Genomic DNA, 25,715 nt, shown 5'->3' with positions numbered 1-25,715 from the left:
ATTATCTGCACAGCGATACAATTCTTCCCCGTACAGTGGGAGGTCTGGATGTCTCCGAGTTAAAAAGCAGCAGACACGGAAGAAAGATTAAGCTTGAATGAAAGGATAAAACCTCTTTCAAGATGCATCACTGTGTGAATGTCGAAATTAATACAAAGAAAAGGAAACTATGATTTTGTTGTTTTTAGCCTTCGGCCCCGTTGATGTTTTGGTTCATGCATTATTCCATACACCCCAGCAGCCCCCTCATGTTGATATTAGTATTTGACAACAGCTTTGATTAATGCTATGATTTTTGGCCACTGAAGAGACTTTTCTGGACTACTAGCATTCCACCTCTTCTGGCAAAGGTAATTGTTCAGAACATTAAAATGAATCCTGTGACAGACAGCAGTCTGAAGGTGAAAATACAGCGTTTCAGAACTATTAAGCAATGCGTCTTGTTGTTTCTCTGCCTTGAACTTTTTCAAGCATTATGAGGCTGTGACATTATATTTTAGAAATAATAATAATATTAATAATAATAATAGCAAAAAACTTCCACAGATATTTAAAGGTATATGATGGTTTTTAAAATTATTGTACATTATCGATGCATATGGCATCTAATCAATGCTTTTGAGAACTTATTATTATTGCTGCAAGTACTCTAAAACATGAATATGTTTCGATTTGAGCCATTGTATTGTAGCTCTGCCTGTATCTTTAGACTGAATCATCTTTCCAGCCAGCTTTGCTGTTCATTCTCCCACAGACCGAGTCTGCCACCATCATGTTTCACAGTAGGGATGATGTGTTTTCTCTGATTAATGTTCTACTTTCTTGGCCTGTGAGGTTAAGCACAAAGTCCTTTACATTAGATGCCATTACAAACACTTTGTCGACATCCTGCTGATGTCGAAAAACTCTAAATAAGAAATGAAATTAAAATCAGACGCCAATAAGCTCTTCCACGTGACAGTTCAGTAGAAATCATGGCAGTGACTAATGTAAAACGTTGCATGAAATATGATTTTACTTCAGCCATGACACCGGTGCTCATCAAAGAAGATGCTGGCATCTTTTTCGGTCATCGGAGCGGCTGCGTATGTGGCGTTTAGGGGAAATTGCACTTGGCAGTTTTACAGAAAAGCGATGGTATACCGCTCTGCTGTATTTACACTACTGTCATTAAACGACTCGCGAGTGGACTCTATTTACCAGTCACTTAATTTGTATAGGCGGTTAGCGGCAATGTCATTTCATTAGGCGATAGAATCAGCGAGAGTGATTTAACAGCATCTGATAATTTTCCGAATTGAAAACCTCGCGTCCCCCTCCGTACCTGCCAGTATGACTCAATGTCCATCATGTTCAACGCCGATGGTATTCATTGACGTTTGCGTCTGTAGTTTGTCAAAAAGGTGAAAAGGGTTCATGGCATGAGAATTACTTTTTCAAGGCGCTTTGCGTCCGTCTCTCAGTGCAGTATTTCTTCATGTGGTCCTCGTCTGTTTCTTGGCAGCGAAAGGATAAAAGCGTTTCTCTTCGACTCTCTGAGACACTTACAGTAAGCTGATAGCTGTTTGTTCTCCTCTGCAGGCATTTCTCCTGTCTGTCTGCCAAATACATGTGTCCCGGCGTGCCCGCCGTGATGAGCAGCCTGCTCGCCAACATCAACGCCTACTTCGCTCACACGACCACCACCACCACCACCACCGCCTCCGCATCTGACCGCTTCGCCGCCTCCAACTTTGGGGTGAGTGTTTTTTTTTCCTGCCTCTGGATTCTCAGTTGTCTTTTTTGTTTTTTTTAACAAGCTTGTTAAACTTCCTGGCCTTTTCCTGACACCTTTGTATTCCTGTGCTAGTTTACGTTTAACATTCTAAAAGGAATTTATACTCCTTAAAATCAAAACTACTTGGCACGCCTCCCAAAGTCATTCATTCAAACTTTTTAATAAGCTAATGTTGCAAGACCCCAAATAATATTTTCGGGCTCCGAGCCGAGTCTGGCAGCATCGCTAAACAACTGCATTTTACTCCAAGAAGTAAGAATGAATCACTGCAGACAGGCAATACCACAGTCCAGGCGGTGTTATAAATTTATTTATTTTTTGGCATGGCGCTTTGGGTGGAAGCTGAATTATTGAATTCTGATCCTAACAGAGGGAAAAATTCGTCAAATTGCTGGACCAGCTGCATAACTCTCTGAGGATCGACCTTTCGAAATACCGGGTATGTAAGAATTTTTTTCTTTAAAAAAAATAATAATAATTTGGTGTTTACATGTGTGTGTGTGTTCGATGAGATTTTATTTAAAAAAATTATCGAAAAATTATTTGTGTCATTTTTGATATTTTCAACATTTAAACCTTGAAAAATGACAAGCGACTGCTGTGTATTTCTGTTGTATCCGACGGCTCGTTCAACGCAGTGCTTTGAGAACGTATTCATGTCCATTTATGTTCTTTTCCCCCACATCTTGTCTTAAAACTGCGCTGTGTTTGTATGTATTCACCCTCCTGCGTTGTTACTGCGTGGAACCGCTGCAGTTACAGCAGCAAGTCTCGGTCTGCGTCAGAGTTGCACAGGTAAAAACTGAGATTTTGCCTTTTATGCAAAATTGCTCCTAATCAGATTAGATAGGGAAGATTTGTGAACATCAATTTTAACATTACTATTCTTTATTGGATTTTATAGACTTTCTCTGGTTGTTGATTGGTTTTGTTCTGCTGGAGGGTGAACTTCACCCACAGCATCTTTTGATATTCAGCACCGTCCATCTGACCAGCTTCCTCATCCCCACAGCACAACACTGCCACCACCGTGTTGTCCTCTGGCGATGATGCAGAGTAATTTGCAGGTTTAGTTTTCCTACATGCGTTGTCTGTTGCCAAAATGTATCCGGATCACCATCCTATACCTACCTTTTTTTTTTTCTTTTTGAATAAAATGCATTAAAAGACGGCTGGTTGCTATTCAATAAATATAACCCATAATTAAAACGCCATCTGATATACAATCCAACACAACCCGTTTAAAGTCATTCGTAACAAACTCAACTTTGCCATAGATGCCACTCTTTCACATCCGCTCATGTTTAAAATAATAATGTAAAACAGTAAAATCTACTCATGCCCCACTTTTCAGGTTGTTTCTTTTCAAAAGAAAATAAAACTATGTGCCGTTTTTTATCCACACCGCTATTAGACGTAACCTTTAAAAGGATCTATCGCGTTAAAGCTCGATAAAATAGAATAAAATATTCTATTTTATTGAGCTACGGTGGGACTAAATGTAAAAACGCCCAAGTGGTGTAAGTGCTGAATGTGCTGCATTTGGGGGGTTTTTTTAGCTGCTTGGAAAAGTGGAATATGTATGCTTACATTACAATTTTTTTTGTTTTTTTGTGCTAAAATATGACGTGTAAGACAGCAGCACACGTCGGTAGTGCCAGTACATGGTGTATTTACATGTATGTAAATTTGATAGGTATTGTATTTACACTTAGAAACATGAAAGTCTTCATTATTATGTTTGTTGGTGACATGTCTGTCTGAAATAAATGATCATCATCCTCATCATGATTGTTGCCAGTTATGGCTCGTCTGCAGAAGCAGTAGGTGTGATAAACGCCGAGGATAAAGGTTGTTGTTTCATACTGAAAATTCGAATTGAGACGAATTGCTCCGCAAATGCCTCCGCAGACCCGCCGGACGCCGACGCCGTTGAGCAAACGACATCCGCTGATGTGTAATTTGGAATATTTATGTCGCTGCAACGCTGGTAAAAAACAAAAAGAAAAAAGGAGATTTTGCAACTACAGCGTGGTGGTGAGAGGCAGTCATGTTTCCCTCCCAGCTATAGGGGCTCTTATGTTTGTGGTTGAGCTGCAGTGTCATCATTAATTGCTAGTTCCTCACCACACACACCGTGCAGGAGCCGTAAACAGGAGCTGATGCACACGCTGCTACAGCTGCTGCTGCGAAGTTGGAAACTTTAACGTCCTGCAGCGGTGAAGCAGCTCTTCCAGTGGGAATCGCCCGCCGGTGATTATCTCAAGAATATTCACCGGAGCAACATATCACAAAGCAGCTCGCTGTGTGTGTGCGTGCACGTGTGTGTTACCGGATACCAGTGCAATAACAAATCTTTATGGGAGATAACAACTTTTATTGAATGGGTTATCTGAAAACAGGGATGTATTGATCCATGACTGCAAAATTATTCATTTGAAAGTCTGTGATGGCATTTTCGAAGCCGTACGTGCTGCGTTGTAAGGAAACGCATGTAACCTCACGCTCACACCGACTGGGAGAAATATTGTCACTTTATAAGGTGTCGTAAAATGCCGTCGCCCAGCGGGGTCACTCTCACTTGTTAGCCCATATATGGGATGACACCGGTTCATTTGTCATGGCCATTAGTTCAGTGATTGCTGCTGAGTGATAAGCCTCGGGGAGCACCTCTCTGCGCTTAATTATGGCGCTTTATATAGGATTTTCTGGTTGACTTGTTACAAAAATGGCACGAATGTGTTTGATTTAGCCTGCTGTCACCTTCATGTATTAATATGATGAATTCTCAGGCTGCACGGTGTGGCACTGTCGTCGCCCCTCACATGACATGTAGCCTTTATTTTCTATCATCTTGTTCAACGACGGATAAGATCCATCGGCTGAGGTTAAACGGTGGCAGGTCGGCGCCGGGATGTTTTCTGCAAACAGGATTCCAGAGCAGCCGAGTCTTTATGATGAAAAAGAGGAAGTCCATAGTTTTGTGCGAGACTAACTTTGAAAGTTTTACTTAAAGAGAGTTATGGAGAATATGAGGATTGTTTTAAATTCTCTTTTATTTTTACACTTGTGGAAAAATAATATTCACGTAACCAAGAAAGTTTTTTGTTGCCAAGACTCGACGCTGCAAACTACTGTTGAATACGTGCATTTTATTTTTTTTTATTTCTAGAATAAATCACTTCATTTTTAACAGCAAGATCGGACATTTATTATATCCGAGTCCATAAATTATGAACACAGGTTTTCTTGATACAGAATGAATTATAGATTTATTGTGCCACCTCCAGAATGAGATTATTAACAGAAAATTGAAGCTCCTATTATGTGGACTTTGCGGATGTATAATTTGTCCATAAGTTTTATCCTCCTATTAGACATAAAGTAAAACTGGAGTTAAGCAGCAATCAGACTAATTATGGTTATGAATCCAACTGCAAAAAAAAAAGAAAAAACTTTTCAGTTTTGCACTTCATTAACAACATTATGAGACGTTACATTTCTGGCTGATGTTTTCTTTAAAATGCTGATCAGAAGTAAAGTAAGAAAAATACTGTAGATATCAAATCAATTAATTCATCAAATCAATCGCTGATTGGTTTTTCACTACATGAACATCTGGGCTTAAAGAGACAGTGATCATTTTGTAGATACACATCTGATTTCAGCAACTTTAATGATAAATCTCTTATTATTATTGTGAGATTTAGCAAGTAGAAATAACTTTGGTAATTCTTCCTAGCCGAATACAAGTTTGGACTGACTTAACTCAAACAGTGAGAAGGAAAAAAGGTGCATTTGTCTCTTTATTCAAGAGACAGAGTAAAAGAAAGAGATTAATCACACTCTAGCGCTGTGATTAATCACAATTAATCACTATGCCTAACTTTGTAGGCTTGAAATGTGAAAGAAATGCACATTTTCAAAATGCTTAAAGCCTAACATCTTAGTTTCCCAAACTTTCACCCTCAGGAAGGTTTAAAGAAGCAATTTTGCTACAAACTTAATTTAGAAACGTTGAGCTTCACCGGAAGAATATTTCATCATCATAATAAGTAGGCTACCTACTACCTCGATTTCATCAGTCTGACTCTCCCCTCTCATCCTTTCACACACGTTTGCAACTCTGCATTGTTTTTTTTTTTTTGTTTTTTTTATTTTATTGGCTCTCGTGGCCTTTATTTGATAGTTAATTGACAGGAAAGTGGGTAATGAGAGAAGGGGGAAGACATGCGGCAAAGGTCGCCAGGCCGGGAATCGAACCTGCGACAGCCACGTCAAGGACTAAGGCCTCCTTATGTGGGTAGTGCGTAACCCCTGCGCCACCACAGCACATCCTGCAACTCTGCATTGTTGACCGCAGGACAAGACCGTGTAATGTGCTTCTGTGAACTAGCTAACCCTACTGTTAGCTAGTCTCTCTAGCTAGCTAATCCCAGTCTCTGTAGCTAGCTAATCGTAGGGTTGGCTAGAGGGGTTTTTAAGTCAAAATAGGTAAACGGTAACACGTTACCATTGACAGCCCTTTCTGCTCATGGAAATTAATGTAAAGAATTGTTGTAAAGAACTTAATTTTCCAGAATAATCCCTAAAGAGTTAATCCTGTTAGACAGTCATACCCATCCTGTATTCCTCTTTCTGCTCACACACCCTTCTATATATACACACACCGTCTGAATTCATCTCCTGCTCATTCATTTGTTGCTCTGAAGAGCAGATATTACAGTATGCGGGCACAATCCTGCACACGCTGTGTGCACAGCGTTGTGTATGTTCCCCCGCTGACAGCGTGACAGTAAGCTGTAGCTGAAGGATGACCCAGTCACCTTTAACGTGGCACATAAAGCAACACGTTGTCGACTCGGGGGGGTCGGGCAGCGCTTTTGTTCCTCTGTTCTGAGCAACAGTGTGAAGTCCCCAGTGATTACAGAGCAGCAGGTACGACTGACGAAAGACGTTTTTTTCCGAGACGGGCTGAAGTCGCTAATAGTGAGGGGTACGATTAAGAGGACTTGGCAACGGAGGTGGATCTGAAACGGATGAAGAAGAAAAAAAAAGGTGCGCAAGGATGACAGAGAAGGAGAAGGGGGGTAAGTGAAGGAGAGAAGGCCCCTGCTATCGTCACACGGCCCTGGCTGTCTGCCTGCGAAGGAAAAGCCGCGACATATCACATTGCGTTCACCTGCCAGCTCTGCCCTGCTGTTCTCTTATCAACGTCGCCACAGACCGGCGGTTCACGCACGCCCTCTCATCCACAAGCCCTTCCGTTCTTTGTTTTGTTTTTTTCTTTCCATGGCGTCCCGCAGAGCCGACCTGCCACTGTTCCGCCGTAATAAGATTCAGATCTGGCTGCTCCGCTCACTCACCATATGGATTTCCCTATAATGTCAGTCTGAGGGAGATTGAGTTTGCTTTTGTAAAACAGAGGGGCTTGAATCAGCAGAGAGAGGGAGCCGGGAGTTCAGCTGTCGCTCCACATTTGACCACATATGCACTTTTTTTCTCCCCTCCTCCTCCTTCTCCTTCAGCTTTGCTCCCGACGGCGCTGATGCATGGTGACACCTTGTATAGCAAATCTCTGCTAGCTGGGATTTTGCAAGTGTCTCTGGGTAGAGCATTAAATCGCTGGGTGGGACGGGGGATTCATGAAGCAGAGTGGTCTTTGCCAAGTTTTTTTCTTTCTTTTTTGCAGTGGTTTTGTGCTAGACGTTTGTTTATTTCCGCACTTGGAAGCAGATTTAGATTCTAACTACAGGCAGAAACAAACACCAACCAACAAGTCCAGCAAATGAGAGCAACTTGCAAGAATCTGGTGTCGGGTCACAGTTCTTTAGCCACAAACAGCAAATGGAATAAAATCATTAAAGAAATATATATATATTTTTTTACATCTTTAATAACAAACAATTCCATCTCGATAGAGAGAGAGAGAGAGATACTCACTCACTCACTCACTCACTCCCCTCCCCATTTGGAAATCCAACACAATTTTGACAATTCATCCCCCCCCAAAAACATTTTTAACAAAAATATCAAGCACATTTAATGCCAAAAAGATCATTTATAGATTCTGCTAGGTAGCTTCTGTTTTTCATGAAACCAGCTGAAAGTTTCTCTCTTCCTTCTGCTCTGCTTTCAGCCGTTGGTATTTTTTCTCCTGTTCTATCTATGTAACAGATATGTAGCTTTGGTCTTTCAGAAAGTAATGCTTTCTTTCTGAGGCTTTAAATGACATTGACATCGAAAGACTTCCCTTTAAATTCTGGCAGAAAAACTCATTTAAATGTGGGCTAGCCGAAAGATGCTACCTGAGCTGGTATTTTAAGTCAGATCTGTATGCAAACCTTGTTTACACATTTAGCACCTTTAAATCCTTCCGAGAAATATCAGTGTTCAGAGAAAACATTGAGGAATTTGTTCTGTTGGTTTGGTTTGGTTTAGTATCTGCCCCATTTTCTTAAAAAGGAGTTCAGGGATTTTTACAGTGACACAATTCTGGTTTGCTGCTTTAAAAGTTTTCTTTTGCTTCCTGTACTGATAAAGAGAGAGCAAACCACAAATCATCCCAGTTGCACAATTATCCCCATTTTCTCATCCTCTCAAGAAAGGCGCAGGAGAGAAAACATAATTTTATCGTTTCTCGAGGAAAGAATTGTTTGGGAAACAAAAACTTTGTCTGCACAACAGAAAGTATTTGGGATTATCTAGTTCTTTGCTGAACAAAACCTGCATAATCCAGATCTTGCTGTTGCAAACGCATGATAGACAATGTAGAGAATCCCACCAGAGTAGGTAGGTTTTTATCACCTGTCATGGAGGGCGGGGGGATAAGACACCTTCCCGGCAAAACTGTCGAGGAAACACGTGAAAATCTCGAAAGTCGTTGAAATGATTGAACGTGTAAAGTTTTTGCTTGGTTGAAAAACAAATTAACGAGCTACAGAACGATATTTACGACACCTTTGATGAGTATTTGCAATGAGAGACGAGGAATTCTCTGCTTAACGCAGAAGTGGGTCACGGTGGCTGCAGCTATTTGCATCTGAGTCATCACGCCTCTCTCTGTATCCGTTTTCCTTTTTTTTTTTTTTTTACGGGAGATCCCTTGAGTTTCCCTGTTCAGATGAGACCACCACACGCGCACGCTGGTTCTGCTTTGAATCTTGCGGAGGTTCATGTCGGTTGAACAATCTTATTAAGCACAAAACATACAGCTATCGGAGCGCCGTCTCAGATCAAATATACCCATAAACACTCAGTGGATTCAAACAAAAATACAACTACGTAAATGTTTGGAAATACTACTCAGCAGAAAATGTTACATGTTGCAGTTTTGGGTTAAGAACATATTTTATAGCTGATATTTTGAACAACTATTCAGTTCAATAACTTAAACCTCCCCCGCCCCCAAAACAATTCACAACAAAATGAATTAAATAAATAACCAACTAAAACTTAAATCTATATTCAGTAGTTCAATCCAATTACTACTTAATGCAGCGTATTCCTTTTTGAGACTAAAAACAGTGATTTTGTCACATTACAGCCACAAACTTCAATCTACACTATTGACTGAAGAAGACACTTTGGTAAGATGAGACCAAACATAACTTTTTTTTTTTTTTTGGTCTGAAACAAAACTTCTACTGCTCTTTATGCTCGTTTTCACACTGTGAAACATGGTGCTGGCAGAATCATGCTGTGGGATTTCCTTTTTTTTTCCCCCAGCAGGGAGAGAGTTGATAGGAAAATACATGAAGCTAAATCCAATTGAAATCTAAACTGAGGCAGAGGTTCACCTTCAGGAAGGCACAAAGCACGGCCAGATGATGGAATAGTTTGGCTTAAATCATATTCATATGTTAAAATGGAGCAGGACAAGTACAGAACTACATTAAAATGGCATATCTGTGGCATAACTTGGTAACTGAGATAATTTACAGTCTGTAGTTGGGTTGAACAATGAAGGGATGTGCTGTTAAGTATTGATTCAGATTATAATTGTACACCACACTTTTAAAAAGACACAAAAAACAGTCTAAACCGCAGATATCTTACAATTAACTGTTTTGCACAACTTTTATTAATTTTTTGGCATAAAATCTCCTTTAAACCTTTGAAGGTTTCAATTTTAACTGAAAAAAATAAAACATTCAAGTTTTAAAAGTATCTTAGCAAACCACTGTAGAAACAGTCCTGCTCTGATCATCATAAATTAAGATCGAATTCAGGAATCATGGAATGACAGATGTGTAATATTTAGCATGCTGTTTAAATTACAATGGCCTAACTAAGAGTTGTTTCCACACACTAGCTTCAAAGCTCTATATGGTAAATTGCATAGGCCTGCATAAACACTGGAGGAGGATTTGTGAAACGGTTTGAAGTTGGTAATGATCTGCTTGCTCTTCCTCGCTGTGTGAACTGTTTTTTTTTTTGTTTTTTTTGTTTTTGATGATAAGCAGCAGCTGCTGCTGCCGCTGCTGCAGAGTTTGGGCTCTGGTCCAAAATAAGATCCGGCGCCGACAACACCAGAGACAAACACCTCAAAGCTCATCAGCATCACTTGCTCCCTGTCATCTTTCTAAGGCACTGATGATGTTTGTCTTGACTTTTGGCTCACAGATGGATTCCCTGCTTTAGTTTACTCATCTGATGGTGCTGGTGTTTTTTCTCCATCTCTCCTGTGTTTTTTGTTTGTTTTTTTTCTTCCCGTTTCTTCTACTGAGCTTGCTTCTTGCTGTCACTGTCGCTTTTCAGACAACAGCTCAGATAGCTATAGCTCTCTTTTTGACATAATTGTTAACACCTGGAGAAAGGAACCCCCTAATGTACAGCGTTTTTCAGACTGCATATCATTTGTTGCCCTCTAGCGTTTTCACATCATGTCAAGTTGCAGTCAGCTCGATGACGTTTATCAGAAGTTGTGTGCGTTGTAAACCAGTGCTGTAATAGTTTTTCACTATAGTTTAGTTTTATTTCATTGTGACTTTATCTTTGTCTAATTCAGTTTTTAGAGTGGGTCTGCTAGTTTTTACTAGTCATTATTAGTTAAATTAAACTTAGTTTAAGTTTAGTTATTGTCACAGTTTTAGTTTTTTCCATACTTCAGGCCATTTTTGGTGCGGAATTCAGTACTTTATTACAATACTTAATACTGAAAGTATTGTGATTATAGATATATTGGTTGGATAATGAATACTCAGGAGAAGATACCAAAAATCAAAATGTATCAAATCAATGATGGGACAACAAATTCCAACTATAAAACTATATTTGTGGCCATTTTGTGGATTAGCATAATCAATTTCACATCACAAAAATGAAGGACATTTTCGTGATGTTTTAGTTAGTTTTATAAATGCGTAATATAGTTGCAGTTAGTTTTAGATTTTTTTCCACTAATTAGCGTCTTTATTCATTTCAGCTAATGGAAATGTTTTCTCAATTTCAGTTTTTGTTATTTCGTTAGTGTTGTTTCGTTAGCTGACCTTGCTGTAAACAACCGTCCTCCACTGCGAAGAGAAAACTGCTGAGCCAAACAGGTTTGCAACAACAGACAGACTTCAGTTCGAAAACAGCGAAGAACCTCGACGTCATAACTCCCCCTCCTGCGAATGTGTCCTGAGAAATCAAGCTCTATGGGACAAATCCCAGACAGAGCACTCAGGGGAAATGAGAATCGAGCAGATTGCAAAGGAAGGCAAATGGGCCCAGATCTGCTTTAGAATCTGTGAAACTGTATCTGCTATTTACAGATTCTCTTTTGACTGACCTTGAGAGATATTTTGCAAAGGAGATCGGACAAAGCAATCAGAGACATATTCCCCGCCTTTGTGACTGGGGGTTAAAAAACGTTCACGCCACACTTTTCAGGTTTTTACCTGCACAAATTTTCCTTCCATTTCACAATTTCTCTAGACATCAAACTGCAAGTTTTTGGATGTTTTCTTTAACTGTTCCAGAGGAGGCATTGGTCTTCTATTAAACCACACTTTATACTTTACAGATTTACAGCTTTTGTGACCATTATGCTGTATAAAAGCAACAAAAAGGCTACCACTGGTTGGCATTCATGACTCTCACGCAGCTGAATCAACTGTCACTCAATACCTGACTTAAGTTGGACTTCACTAGCCACACTTAGCAGTAAAATGTTCTTGTTTTCCTGAATCCATTACTTAAAAGCTAAACCTTGAAGCCTTTTTTTGTCCAAACAGAAGTAGAAAATAAGACTTTATTTTTAGTGTGCAGATTTAAATTCATTATTACGTGAGGGTCAGATAGAAGGCAGAGCGAAAAATGTGAAAACCACGTATTTTGGAGTGCAGTTTCAGCTCTTTTTGATGTCATTTTTATTTGATATAAATGCTAATGTCACCATCAATATATTCTCTGTAAAACCAGGAGAGCTTTTTCTTACTTTACATGAGAATGCTGCAGACTTACCGTATTATGCCTCTTTGAAATACACACAACGGACTTAAGTCAGTGTATTAAAGCTGCAGTGAGAGTGATACGATGAGTGTCTCCGACATGTCTAATATTCAAATTGTTCAATTGTATGCGGAAAGGGAAACAATGCGGTGCTCTCCAGCTATACTGTGTCGATTTCTAGGTTAACTACAATTTCTCTTGAGTACAATCTGACCTAAAAGGAATTGTTAAATAAAAAAAACAACCAGTAATTCAACATGTTCATAAATGCAAAACCATATTTTTGATGTAATCTATCAACCACATTCCTTAGATCTAGCTACAGTGTTAAAATAATATATATATATATATATATAATAAAAAAGCCCAACAACAACTTTTATTAGGTCTTTTGGAATCAGTTGCAGAAACAGCTGAATTGTCTCAGGCTGCTTTGTCTAAATTAAGGGAATTTAAAAAGACTTGTAGGCAGTCACATCTGGCTGGAAATGATATGATTGACTATTATTGCCCCTTTTTTTTCTTTTACTTAGTGGCTAGTAAATGTACTATTTTTTTTCTACACCTCGGAGAAGATGAAAAGTAATGGACGATGTGGCAAAAGCTGTGTAAAGCGTTTGTATATTTTATGGTGCTTTTGATTTCATGCTCGGATTTTGACAGTACTCAATGCTGCAGTCAAAGACATAAATAGTCCTTGTTAGATATTCAGTAGTGAAAAAAATAAGAAAAATCCTCTTTGAACAGATATAGCACATATGGTCTCTGTGGCAGCAAACAAAGACTGAGGAAGCGGATTATATGGAGCGGGAAAAAAAATAAAATCTTGCCATTTTCCAAAAAGACATCAGCTATTAATTCTTGCAATAAATAGATTTTTAGTTTCAATCTTCGCAATATTAGACTTTCCTCTAGTTAAACCATTAAAATCAGCGGGGAAAATACATCAGCAGTATAACAACTCGTCTAGCAGCCTAGCGGCTAGCGTGACGTAGCTTGACGTTTAGCTTGATGCTAACATTTTTATAATGGTTTGGTTAGTCTGTGTAACTCGTTGCCAGCTTGTCAGATTTTTTTATCAAGTGGTATTTTTTTAGGGGTCGGTGTATCCTCAAGACAATACAATTCATAATGACATTTTTTTTGCCTGAAAAAAAATGTCAGGCAAAACATTTTTGCTTGACAAAAATGTTTTGCTATAAAGTAGCAAACTTGTTTGCTAGGAGTTTGCTACTTTATAGCCTCATCACAACAGGTCAACTGAAACACAAATATATATAGCTCTGGAAAAAAAAAGTTAAGAGACCCCTTAAAATGATCAGTTCTCTGATTTTACTTTTTTATAGGTATTTGTTTGAGTAAAATGAACATTGTTCTTTCATTTTATGAGCTACTGACAACACGTCTCTGAAATTCCAAGCAAAAATGTAGTACTTATTTGTGGAAAGAGGGAAATGGTCAAAATGGCGACAGAGATGCAGTGCTTTCAGACCTCAAATAATGCAAAGGAAACTAGTTCATGTTCATTTAGAAACAACAATACTAATGCTTTAACTCAGGAAGAGCTCAGAGATGAATATTTGGTGGAATAACAATGAGGTTTTCAATGGGGTTCAGTCCAGTGGTCTCTTCATTTTTTCCAAAGCTGTTGGAAAATATATACTCCCCTAAGAATAAAAATAAATCAATGTTGGGTATGTGTTGCTGTTAATAGGGAGAATCATAACACGATAGCATTTACGCTTCTGGAAAATGGGAGCAGTATAATGGCTATAACCTCATTTCGTAATAATGCCGTTTGCATATTTTTAACACGCTGATAACCGTGACAAATTTCCTCACAGTAATCATGTTGTGCAATTTTCATCTTGCTACGTCTTCACCAGGGACTCACAGAAGCCTCTTGCAGCGTCTTGCAGACAAACCATGATGAAACACTTCAAGAATAGAGTAGTTCCTGTAAAAGCGGTGATGCGAAACAGCATCAGTAAGGCAGAAACAAAAAACAACAAGAGCAGAAGCCTCTATTGATTTTTCCTTTTCTTTTCGACATCAACAGCCAAATATAGCATATTTGCTCATAAGGATGCGTGTCGTACTTGTTTGCCTGGCGGCTGTTTACTACTCTTTCACCTCTAAATTCGACTCTTCCTATTAATCATGAGCACGGAGGACAGAAACTGTAATTTCTCAGTAGGCCGCTGACTGTTTGTGAGACATTTAAAGGGCCTCCGCACTGTTTTCTCTCTGCTAGCTTTTTTTAGACCCTTCTGCAGTTGTTGCTGCCAATCATCTGTATCTGCTTTTTTTTGCCTTCCTCGCCTCTTTCATCGGCTCTCGTCCTGAAGACGTGGACGCAGGTCTGCTCCAGCTGCTCGGCGTTAATCTCAGAACTCCCCGGCGCTGCCGTCGTCGAGCTCGGAGGCCGCCGTTGAGACGGGGTGCTCGGTTTTCCGAGCCCCCGATGTGAATTTATCGACGGCGTCGAGGAAGAGACGCAACGAGAACATTTTTATTAGAGCCCGGCGAGAGCTGGAGAAGTAGGATAATGCATGGAGCAGTAATGCGTTTCCTCCGAGCTGTCAGGGCTTTATATGCTCCCCACCCCCTGCCCCCGTCACGCTGCTCTGCGCCGCCTGATGACTTCATGGCCCTAAAATAGGGATTTTCATCAGCAGAGGCCTCCCCTGTCCACTAAACGATTAGACAGACTGTCATGTCGCCGTGATTGCTTGGCATTCCTCCGTAATCAATTTTCCTGTTTTTTTGGGCCGACTAAGTGATATGACGTGTCAGGTGGAGTTGTGTGACGGTGCAAGGCTGCTTCCAGAAAGATGTCCTTCCCCCCTCATGTTGTGTTTTTTTTTTGTTTTTATCTTTGCTCTCTTTGGTTGACTGCAGGACAACTTCCCGGCAGGAAACCCGGAGCGTCTCCAGGATCTGAAGTCCACCGTTGACCTGCTTACGAGCATCACTTTCTTCAGAATGAAGGTAACGTCCAGATTTCAGAATCTAAAAAGCCAGACATTAAGAGGGGCAGTATTGTGTATTTTCCAGGTATCATCATTTAGCATCATTTTAAAGCACAATCAAGTAATTGCGTTGCCTTCAGTTGTTATAGAAATTTTACTTCATGATTTAACACCTTGAAATTGGGCCTTGGTCGCTCTGAAAACTTTTTTCTGAAACTCCGCCTTCAGGAAGTCAGCACATCTCTCCTCTATAAACCCTTCATTAACATTTTTTTTACCAGCGTTACACTAAGAAGTAGCTCATAAAATGAGCTCAGCAGATGCATGGTTCCACCAGGTGTTTGCTATTTGCTTCTGGCTAGTCTGAAGGAGCTGGATCGGGGAAGCTTGGGAACTGGAGCTACTTGGAGGAGCTTCTTCTCAAAGACAGAACTAGGTCCAGCGATGCGTATTGCTATGCTGAATGGTTGCCACGGGAGATTAAACGATTTCTCAAACATGCATGAAAGAATCAAGGCAACACTCCAGGAATTAATTTTGATGACGGAATGGCATTACAACATGATGTAAAGCTCAAAAAAGTAGATTTTACAGAATACTGCCCCTTTAACACAGATTGTACGTAAAATATGACAGGAATGCGTGGGCTGTATGTTATATTTGACTCTCACAGTCCCATTGCCATTACAATTTCCTACATTTTCTGACACACACTGATTGTGTCGCTCCTCTGGAGGCGACTGGCGGTGCAGGGGCTAAGCAGCGTTAAAAAGCAGAGTGTGTGTTGACATGTGTTCTGTTACTTGGTTAGGTACTTTTTAAAAGTTTTTCTTTTTATCTTGTTTGTACTGCTGCTGCCTTTTCAAAAGCCTCTTGGGAATGAATAAAGCTGTATTCAGCTGAACTGAATACTTTCTGTTACAGATAGAGACCAACTATGATTCCAGCTAATTCTGAATAAATCCATTTAAAATCTGAACACTTTATCATCTTATTAATTTATTGTTGCAAAAAAGCTAATACATTTAGCATCTGCTGCAGAGCTGCTGTCTTTCTCTGAGGTGTTGACCTGTTTTCAACAAACAACCCTCATAGTGTGTTTAAAATTATCCTTGCCATGGTTCCAATGGCCCTTTGAAATGCCAGTGGAGGTTATTTTGACCCAGTGTCAGAAGAGCCTTTGAAATGACAAGTGTGACATTTAAAAAAGGGCTACTCTTGCTAAATTTCTCTCTTTGTTTTATGTATTTTTAGTAGAATAAGACTCGACCAGGAAGAAAACAAAAAAAAAAGCAACTTTCCATTGAAAAGTTAATCTCACTGTAAAGGTAGCTACTTCTGGCTCATTGTGTACTATAGGCAGAAGTACTAATGAGTTCCCATCATCCATTAATGATGGATGATGGGATGGATGCCTGGATCTTACAAGTTGTGTTTTAATTCATTTTAATGAGATCAAGAAAGATCAGTTAACTCAAAGAAATTGAAGCATTATCCATTGTATTCGATAATATAGGATTATTCTAAATGTAAAAACCTCCACCCACATATAAAATTAGATTATTTAAGACCCATTCCATTTATTTTGCACGTGCTGCGTCCTGCTTTAAAACGGTTTCACAGTCCTACAAATGCTCTGCGCGTCGTAACGACCACGTGGCCGCTCTGGAGTCAAAAAGTCACTGCCATTTTCCTCGTTCCCCTGCTCCTCCTCTGGCAAACTACAGGATGCTGACTTGTTTCCAGGCGACAAGAAAAGCTCGGCTCCTTCCAGCTCCCTTTCTGTGGGTGGGTGGGTTCGGTGCACTGAGGCAGAGCTGAGATGGCAGCTGTGAGCGAAGGAATGAAAACTGTCACTTTAGGTCATCAAAGCCTTCACTCCGTGCTGTACCGATGCTGAGCCCCACTGTGTGTACGGCGTGCACCGCTGCTCACACACAGCCACGGCCTCTGCCTATACTGTGACCCGCACAAGCACCTAAACGCTGGAGCCTCCAACACCAGCTAGGGTTAATTTATAAATCAGGGGATCAAAAAACTCCCGATTTGTTTAAACATTTAAACAAGAATGATTAGTACCGCTTTACAATAAGGCTCCCCTTATAGATTTTCAATAAATAGCTCATATATATGTTATTAATTCACCTCTAGACGCGTTATAAGTCATAAATAAGTGTTTATTATGCATTAACTAAGGGTGAGAAGGAGAAGAAAAATCTACTGGTTTCTTGCCAAATAATGAACCAAGTCTGTTCACTTCTATATTTGATCTAGAGTTGTTATGCTAAACGTTTTAGACTACCTTGTAAGCACAATAAGCATATGTAAACATATTTATTTGTAGCAGAAAGTCTCTTTATCACTCTTAATTAATAGAGTGTTATAGGGCTGTTGCAAACAATTATTTTAGTAATTGAGTATTCTATCGATTATTCTGACGATTAATTGAGTAATCGAATGAAAACTTGATAAGAAAAATATTGGTAAATTCTTTCACCAGTTATTTTAAAGATGCTTATTGTTCCCCAGAAAAACAATACAAACCTGGACATTATTATAAATCAATGAAATTCCCCTTGAACGTGAAAATTGAACTTTATGCACTTGGCTCTCGTCAACAGCTCAGAGGCGGGAGTGAGAGCGCGGCGCAACATAAATAACGACCCGGCCGGAACACGGCGCGCTAAATAATGAAACATAACTTAACGGAGCTTCGAGGCAGGTGATTTTCCTCGAGGAATTTTAATAACTGAGGTTCTCGAATCATTCAAGGAATCGCTGCAGCCCTAAACCATTATTAGTAATTTCTAAACTGTTTATTAATGAATGGATAATATATCTGTAAACTATTTATTAGCGATCAATAAGGAGGGCCTTTTCGAAAAGTGGTAATGAGTTATTGTTCTGTTAATACCTTGTTATGTAAGCATTGGTATTTTGTGAAATTTGAACAGTGGGAAAAAGAAAAAGTGCTTTAAAACTGCTTTGTGGTTGTGCGTAGCTTTGGCAGGGAAAGAAATTAGAATCGCATCAACCAAAACCATAGTTGATGTTTTTATCAACTTTTATCTCCTCAACCGAGTGATTAACTTCCCCGTGTTTTCTGGATGGCTCTCAAACCGAACCACCACAGGTGATTACTCTTCCTACAATGACTCTCTTTTATCACCTTCTGATTGTCTCTGACGTAAAATAAAACAATTCTGGTCACTGAGCCGCCGTCGGAGTGATTTCAGCACGGCGCTCTATAAGCCGTCGTGTCACTGCCCCGAAGCTGTTGCTAGGCAACTGAGTTGCACTGGGAGCAGGTGACACAGAGATTGGCCCAAAAGTTTCCCCGCAACAAAATTGTTCCGGTTTAGTCTATCGAATGCATTTCGATTAGTGTCTTTAAATTTAAGATTTACAGTGTTAATAACAATTAAAGAAAAACACGTGGAACCACAAAAGAAAAACTGTTGAGCCTGTCCAATGTGCTTCAAACATTTTCGTTTTTATTGAGGGGTAACCAAGAAAAGCGTTTGTTCCCCCTGTTAGCACTGGCTTGCACTGTGTAGCATATCTTAGAAAGCTGAAAAAAAATTACAGGAAGGTTTCCCACAATACAAAGCCGTCAGAAAGTTAATACTTGCTGTTCTTTCCTACGTTCTTTCCAAGTGTGTGTTTTTTTTTAATGATTTCAATGTTGTATAAATTCTTCAGCGACCATTTTGTATTTATGCTTCTGCAGGTGCAAGAGCTCCAGAGTCCACCAAGGGCCAGCATGGTCGTAAAGGACTGCGTGAAAGCTTGTTTAGACTCTACGTACAAATACATTTTTGACAACTGTCATGAGCTCTACAACCAGCTTCTCGACCAGGTAATCCCGGTTTGTTTTTGTATTTCTACCTCCACATTCAGTGACCGAGGTCGTCAGAGGACAGACAGCAGCACGGGAACCAAGTCACAGTCTTGGTCAAGTTGTGGATTTTACGTTTGTGGAGGAGTGGAAACACCTCCTGTTTAAAGTTTGGTGAAAAATGTTTGTCTTTAGTTAAGGTGAATGAAGTTTGGATTGAGCTACATGGACAAAATAAAGAAAAGAAGCTGCAAAAGATATGATGGCATATGTCGAAGAATCAACAAAGTAATCGTGTTGCCTTATAAATGTAATATATTACTTATAAAATATATTCTTAGTGATCCAAATGTTTTTATGTTTCCCGTGACAGTTTGCTTCAATACTGGTAGCATTTTGCTTCCAAAAAACTTGGTAGTCTTATTTTCCCGTAGCCGTAGTTTAAACCTGACATTCGCAGCAAGTCCAGCTTGTGCTTTTTATACGATTTTGCAGCTCTATTTTTTCCAGCGTGGAATCAGCACTTTGCCCGTTCTCCTTTGATCTATCCTATTTAGCTGCAGTTGACGCTTTTTTTTTTTTACAGCAGAGACTTTCGGTAAGTGGGTGAGAAGACAGTTTCACTGACAGCTTGCTAGTGTTCAGGCTGTAAAAAAACAAAGAGTTTTCTGCTCGTCTTTTGGCAGAAGGGGGATTGTCCCATGTTTTAATACTATTTCTTATAAACAGCAAAAAATGAAGAGAAATCTTTCTTTAATAACACTGTCGCGCTCTCGTGGAAATACTTTTATCAACGCAAACCTTTGCACCGTCATGAAAGTTACATCTTCCCTTTCAGTTTTAGTGTGTTTGTATTGATAGGTGGCGATGTTGGGAAAGATATAAATCCATCCCGTCACGGCTGGAAATCAATAGTCTATATGTCGCACCTGGCATTTACCAGGCTGTAAAATGTTCAGTGTTTATTTTAACTTTGACTTGAAGAGTCTGGAGCAAAGATGAAAGCAGGTTTGGGGGGGGGGACCATTTCTCAGACAAATTTATCTAACTGATTTCATCCTTTTAGGGACCATGTTGATTTCTCAAGAGCACAAAAACCTTTTTAGGAGTAATCTTGGAATACACAACATATTCAGCCGTGGCCCACAGCTCCCAGTTATATCTGTTTTCATCTGTGAAATTGAGGAATGTGCAAAACAGTTTGAGAGAAATGAAGTTAGCAAACAGAAGCGATGCAAACAAGTGGAGGTTGCTGAAAGGGGGGATGAAGCCACATTTGGAAGGCTGAACTCTGGCACCCTAAAAGAAAATTGGCGATAAGTGAGGATTTATGTGTGGAGAAGGAAATTAAAAAAGACTTGTATCACAGAAAGGTAGCTTGGAGAGCTAACAGACCAGCACCCTTCCTAGGGATTTAAAAGTGTTTTGTGGTAAACCCTTTGTACTTGTCCCTCACAAAAGTAGTAAATGACCGTAGCTTGCTAAGCAATCAGTCAAAAACGGCTAAATATTATTTTCTTGTTTTGCTCATTTGGACAAGGCACTGACAAAAAAAAGAGAGTTGTGGCTGAAATTATTTTTTACGGAAAATAATGTTTATTTGAAACAATGTGTGTACATACAACCAGATGTTTTGTACTGACAGAGGACACACGAGAAGGGAAATAGTTCAGCTACACAAATAACAAGTGCAGTGACCTTGGTGGTGGGGCTGTCGACTCCCTGCCTGAGCTGTCTGCCCTAGCAGTAGGAGAAACCCTAGCAGTTATGAAAGATAAAAAGAAAAAGTGCAATGAAGAAAACAAATTTTGATGAGTTAGGACACAGATGTCAAACTCCAGTCCTCAAGGGCCGCTGTCCTGCAGTTTTTAGATGTGCCACAGGTACAAAACACTGGAATGAAATGGCTTAATTACCTCCTCCTTGTGTAGATCAGTTCTCCAGAGCCTTGATGACCTAATTATTCTGTTCAGGTGGTGCAGCAGAGGCACATCTAAAAGTTGCAGGACTGCAGCCCTCGAGGACTGGAGTCTGACACCCCTGAGTTAGAAGAAATTCATTCTTCTCAACCCCGTTTACTTAGCTATGTTTCCTGGATTCTTATTATTTTCCGCTGGACATATTCCGATTAGAAATGTTGGTTTTGTCAAAAGAAAAAAGAAAGGGGGGGGGAAATGTTCTCTTTTTACAGTCATTGGTTTGATAGAAATTTTTTGTAACCTCATTTTTGCAAAAGTCATCCTTGTTTATTTTATAATTATTAGTATGCTTTGAAAAACAACAGCCGAGCAGATTTAGTTATATTTTATACAAAATTAATTCTGCAGGGCTTTTAATGCTAGGCTTTTAAAATGTTAAACACCACTGAAGAAAAGGCTTATTAAAACATCTGAATGATCCGAAGGACAGCAGTTTTCAGTGTGTGTGATTTTCATCGCCTCGGTTTTCTGCCCTTTTGGTTTCACTTCAGAAAGTAATCAGTCGAAACGCAGCGCCACCCAACTATTTTTACGGCTTAATTCTTAAAAAGAATAGCCTTCGCAATGACAGTGCTAACGTCGTCTTAGGTTGCAAGAGGCTGGAGTCTCCTCAAAAGCTGAATAATACGCTTCCTTTGTTTAGAATAGCCGGAAGGGTTGTAAGCAATTACCAAACTTATGCGATAGACACTTGTACTAATTACATTCTCATCTGCCGCCGTTTCACAGTAGAAAGACTCTCTATCAACGTTTTACTGCGTGGATGAGAAAATAACGCATCAGCCTCAACCTACAGCAAGCCCTGACGATAAGTGATTATGTTCACATATACTAGGTAGCCTCTGACATGGCAGAGAAAACCCATTCCAGACCCCAATGACTGAGTGTGGCGACATGAGAGCAGCCGCGGGGTCCAGGCAAGCAGGGAAATACCCCGGCCTACGATGAGGCATCTTGCACAGTAAAACAGCGAAGATATGTGCCATTTGTGGACTACAGGAAAGGGGGATCCAGTTTAAATCATTGTCTTACTAGTTAGTCATGAAACTGAATTAATATATAAACTATATAAATTTTTTATTACTGAAATAGCAATAGTCATTTATTTAAACATGTTAGATGATAGATGATGCTGAATTTTCTTCTGTAAGGACATTTTGTGACCTCACATGAAAAACTGTCAATCACTTTGATTAATGAGCAATTCCAATGAATGCCAATATAGCATAACTCAGCAGTCATACAGCAAAAAGTGGCAGAAGAAGTGAAGTTCTACACATCAAAAGTAAAATCTAAGTCAGCTCTGGTCCCCATGGTGATGGGTTTCCAGGCGGCCGCCTGACACCGGGCCGACAGGGGGCGCGGCTGATGGCGTGGCCTGTTCCCCGTAAGTGAGCCTTCGGGCCCAGTTAGTGGGTTCTTGGCCCCTAAAGAGCTTCCTAGTTCCTCCGAGTTTCCTAGCGTCTCCTCTAAGCTCCCTAGCATCTCCTCCAACCTCCTTAGTGTTCCCAATGTTTCCTCGTTGCCCCCTAGTGCTCCTCCCGAGAACCAGCCTCCTAGTGCTCCTCCAGATTCTCCCAGAGACTCCTTGTCACCGCCTCCTGTGGCCCGGTCCCTGCGCCGACGTCGCCTGGCAGACCCGCCTCCCACAGCCTGACCTCTGTGCTCTGGGCCCGGCCCCAGTACCGACGTTGCCCGCCGGACCCACATTTGGCTCCTTCCTGTGTCTCCGCCCACCCTGCTGGGTTGGTTTTTGTTGTTATTTGGACTCTGGCCCCTCGTCCTGCGCCCCTCCACTCACCCTTGTCAGGTCCTCATCTCATTTGGTGTCATCATGCTGTCTCTGTCTTTACGCCGCACCTCCTGGTTCCCGTCCCCAGTGCCGTGGATGTCCTCTGGACCTTCTCCGGCGCCGTAGACACCTGCCGGACCTCCCACGCGGCGGACGGCCGCCGGACTTTCCCCGCGGGTTCCATCTCCGGTGCCTCCGCCCACCCTGATGGGTTGTTTTCTGTTGTTATTTGGACTCTGGCCCCCCGTCCTGCGCCCCTCCACCCACCCTTGTTGTGTTTTGTTTTTCAGACTTTGAGCCCTACACTGTATTCGTCCTGTCCTTCTGTGGCTTTTTCGTAGACATAGATGTACCCATTGCTGCAAACGTCAGCTGCACAGTCGATCGTTTCCAGTGATACCCGCTCATTCTCCGCCTTAAACACCAGTTCTCCACACATCAGATATGTGTAAAAGCTGCTGGTGTCAGAAGCAGTTGAATGTCTCCAGCAAATGACGGAGGACAGCTGATATAACTGAGTTCCATTTTTCACAGGAACTTCCAGGGCTGGGTCGGGTATCACAGGATGTCTATCATCTAGACTGTCCGGCCATGGCAGTATCAGGGTCATCACATCAGTGTCATTAAAAAAGCAATCCCTCTTTTTGTTGGACTTGCAGGTGTCGCAACTTTCTGAAATTCCATTCCAATAATCGTCCAGAAGAGTTGATGTGGTGTCATTTTCTCGTTCCTTTGGCAGAGGAATGACAGGACCAAGGTCACGAATAATTCGTGAACACTTCTGACAATGTTCACAGTAGTCAGTTGTATATAACTTAGTGTTTGTGTAGATGCCACACTCCGCCAGATAGTGCAACATGTAAAACAACAGGACTCCTGGCCTGTCCTGATGTTTCACATCCTTAATTTTCAGAATATCAATTAGTTCATTCTGAACAGCAAACACTTCATGTGGAGGAAAGTCTCTTCCTGGATGGCACATTGCTGTGAAGAAACATCTCGCAAACAATGGTGTCGCTGAAAAAAGTTCAGAAATCTCCTCAGGATGCTGAGCCACAAACCTTCTGACAACAGTCAAGTTAATGATGCTTTGCGTTGTGGCATTCATCCAACAGTTAAAAAAGGAGTTGGAGAATTTGCAAAAATACATGGCTGGGTAAATATTTACATCCATGGCATCGAAATCGTTGGTGTCATTCTGATTTCCGTCTTCTGAGTTTTCTTCTTCAGAAGACGATTCCTCTGATGAAGAAAACTTATATACTTCTCCAAATTCTGTCCACATATCCTCAGCATTTGGGCTTCCAGAACCAACTTCCTCATCCTTAGAGGAAGCATCAATGTTCTTAGTATAAATGCTGTCGTTATAGTCAGGGTCAAATTCAACATCATCTTCAGAGCTTTCTTCATCTGAAGACCATTCTTCTGATGAAGAAAGCTCAGACACTTCATCAAAATGTGGCACAACATAATCCTTATCTTTAGTGTCCAGGTTCTCACAATGGTCTGTGTAACTTTTAATTTCTGTGTCCCCAGAGAAGGTTTCAAATTCCAGCTCCATTTTGCTATCAGGAAGACATATGCTTTCCAAAGCAGCAGTTTCTCCAGATGTCTTTACTGTCAAACATGCATTGGTGGTAACTTCTTCGACTTTAGAGGAAGCATCGATGTCCTTCTGATTTTCAGGAAAAATGTCAAAACTCATGTACTTCCCTGTCTTATCCTCTTCGAATTCTCCTGAAATTCCATCGTCTTTTACATCGTCTTTGGCGACAATGTCACAACCAGAGTATTCCAATCTTCCATCTTCAGATGAGCTCTCTGAAGAAAGATCACTGTGTTTTACATCATTTTCGGAGACAATGTCAAAATCAGAGGACTCAAATCTTCCATCTTCAGATGAGCTCTCTGCATAAACATCCTTGTGTTTTACACATTCTTCAAAGAAATCTTCAAATCCAAAATACTTGTATTGTTCATCTTCAGATGAGCTCTCCTTTGAAACAACACTGTGTTTTACATCATCTTCGGCGACGACGTCAAAATCAAATTGTTTCGAACCTTCGTCAGTTGAGCTCTCTGCTGAAAGGTCTTCATCTTTAATCCGATATCCCAGCAACTTTTCTACTCCCTTCGTAACAAGATACCCAAGGCCCCAACCGATAGTTAAAATCATTGTGACTGAGGTTGAAATGGTTTCTAAAATCACTGTCCGAAATCGTCTCTCTATCAAAGTGTTGTACCTCCAACGGCGTTGAAAAGCAAACTGAGAATTCTTGTATTCCAAATGATAATAATAATCATTTGAACCTTTATGACATCATCGATGAGAACATCGATGACATGATGATGTCACACGACCTGTGTCAGGTTCTTGTTTGTTTTAGTTGCTATGGAAACACAAGGAGTTACGTATGAGATAAAACTACTGTCAATTAAAAATGCATGAGTAGACATCTAAATTTGTGAATTGAAGTCAGTAAATGTGCATAAATGTAAGTTTTGTATTTATCCTGTTTTTCAACTCATACGTACGTGTAACTTTACCTATGAGAATACTCGTAAACAAATAAATTAATACAAGTGTTTTTGATAGGTTTTATAGAGAGTAAGTATTTTTCCAGAAGTTAGACACACATCAGTCACATTTAGAAACTGGCTCTAAACCATCTGCTTGATCTATTTTGAACTGGGAGTGAGGAGGATCCTCTTCAACTTATCATGTCTTGCCTTAATTACTTGCTCTGTTCATAAGGAAAACATTGGCTGGCTGACTTCTCTGGTTTTCACTGCTTAGCTGTGTCATTTATATATTTCCTCTGTCCTGTTGTACAAATGCTTTTTTTAAACATTTTATCTCCAAAAATATAGAAATGTTATGGATGAAATGAGCAACTCACCAATCGGTAAGATGGGTACC

General features: G+C 40.3%; 1 protein-coding gene across 5 annotated transcripts in view; it reads left to right on the top strand.

Annotated features, from left to right (window-relative positions):
• The window catches only part of unc13c (unc-13 homolog C (C. elegans)), a 164,028-nt gene that overhangs the window by 61,183 nt on the left and 77,130 nt on the right, over nt 1–25,715 (top strand). For all 5 annotated transcript variants that reach the window (XM_028014537.1, XM_028014536.1, XM_028014535.1 and 2 more), the window contains 4 exons: nt 1,582–1,738; nt 2,148–2,216; nt 15,116–15,205; nt 18,917–19,045. In XM_028014537.1, the coding sequence (XP_027870338.1) occupies nt 1,582–1,738; nt 2,148–2,216; nt 15,116–15,205; nt 18,917–19,045 (445 nt within the window). The remainder of the gene's footprint in view (nt 1–1,581; nt 1,739–2,147; nt 2,217–15,115; nt 15,206–18,916; nt 19,046–25,715) is intronic.

Source organism: Xiphophorus couchianus, chromosome 4 (genome assembly GCF_001444195.1).
Source record: "Xiphophorus couchianus chromosome 4, X_couchianus-1.0, whole genome shotgun sequence".
In the NCBI taxonomy this organism is placed as follows: Eukaryota; Metazoa; Chordata; class Actinopteri; order Cyprinodontiformes; family Poeciliidae; genus Xiphophorus; species Xiphophorus couchianus.
This window is presented reverse-complemented; position numbering and strand designations above follow the sequence as displayed.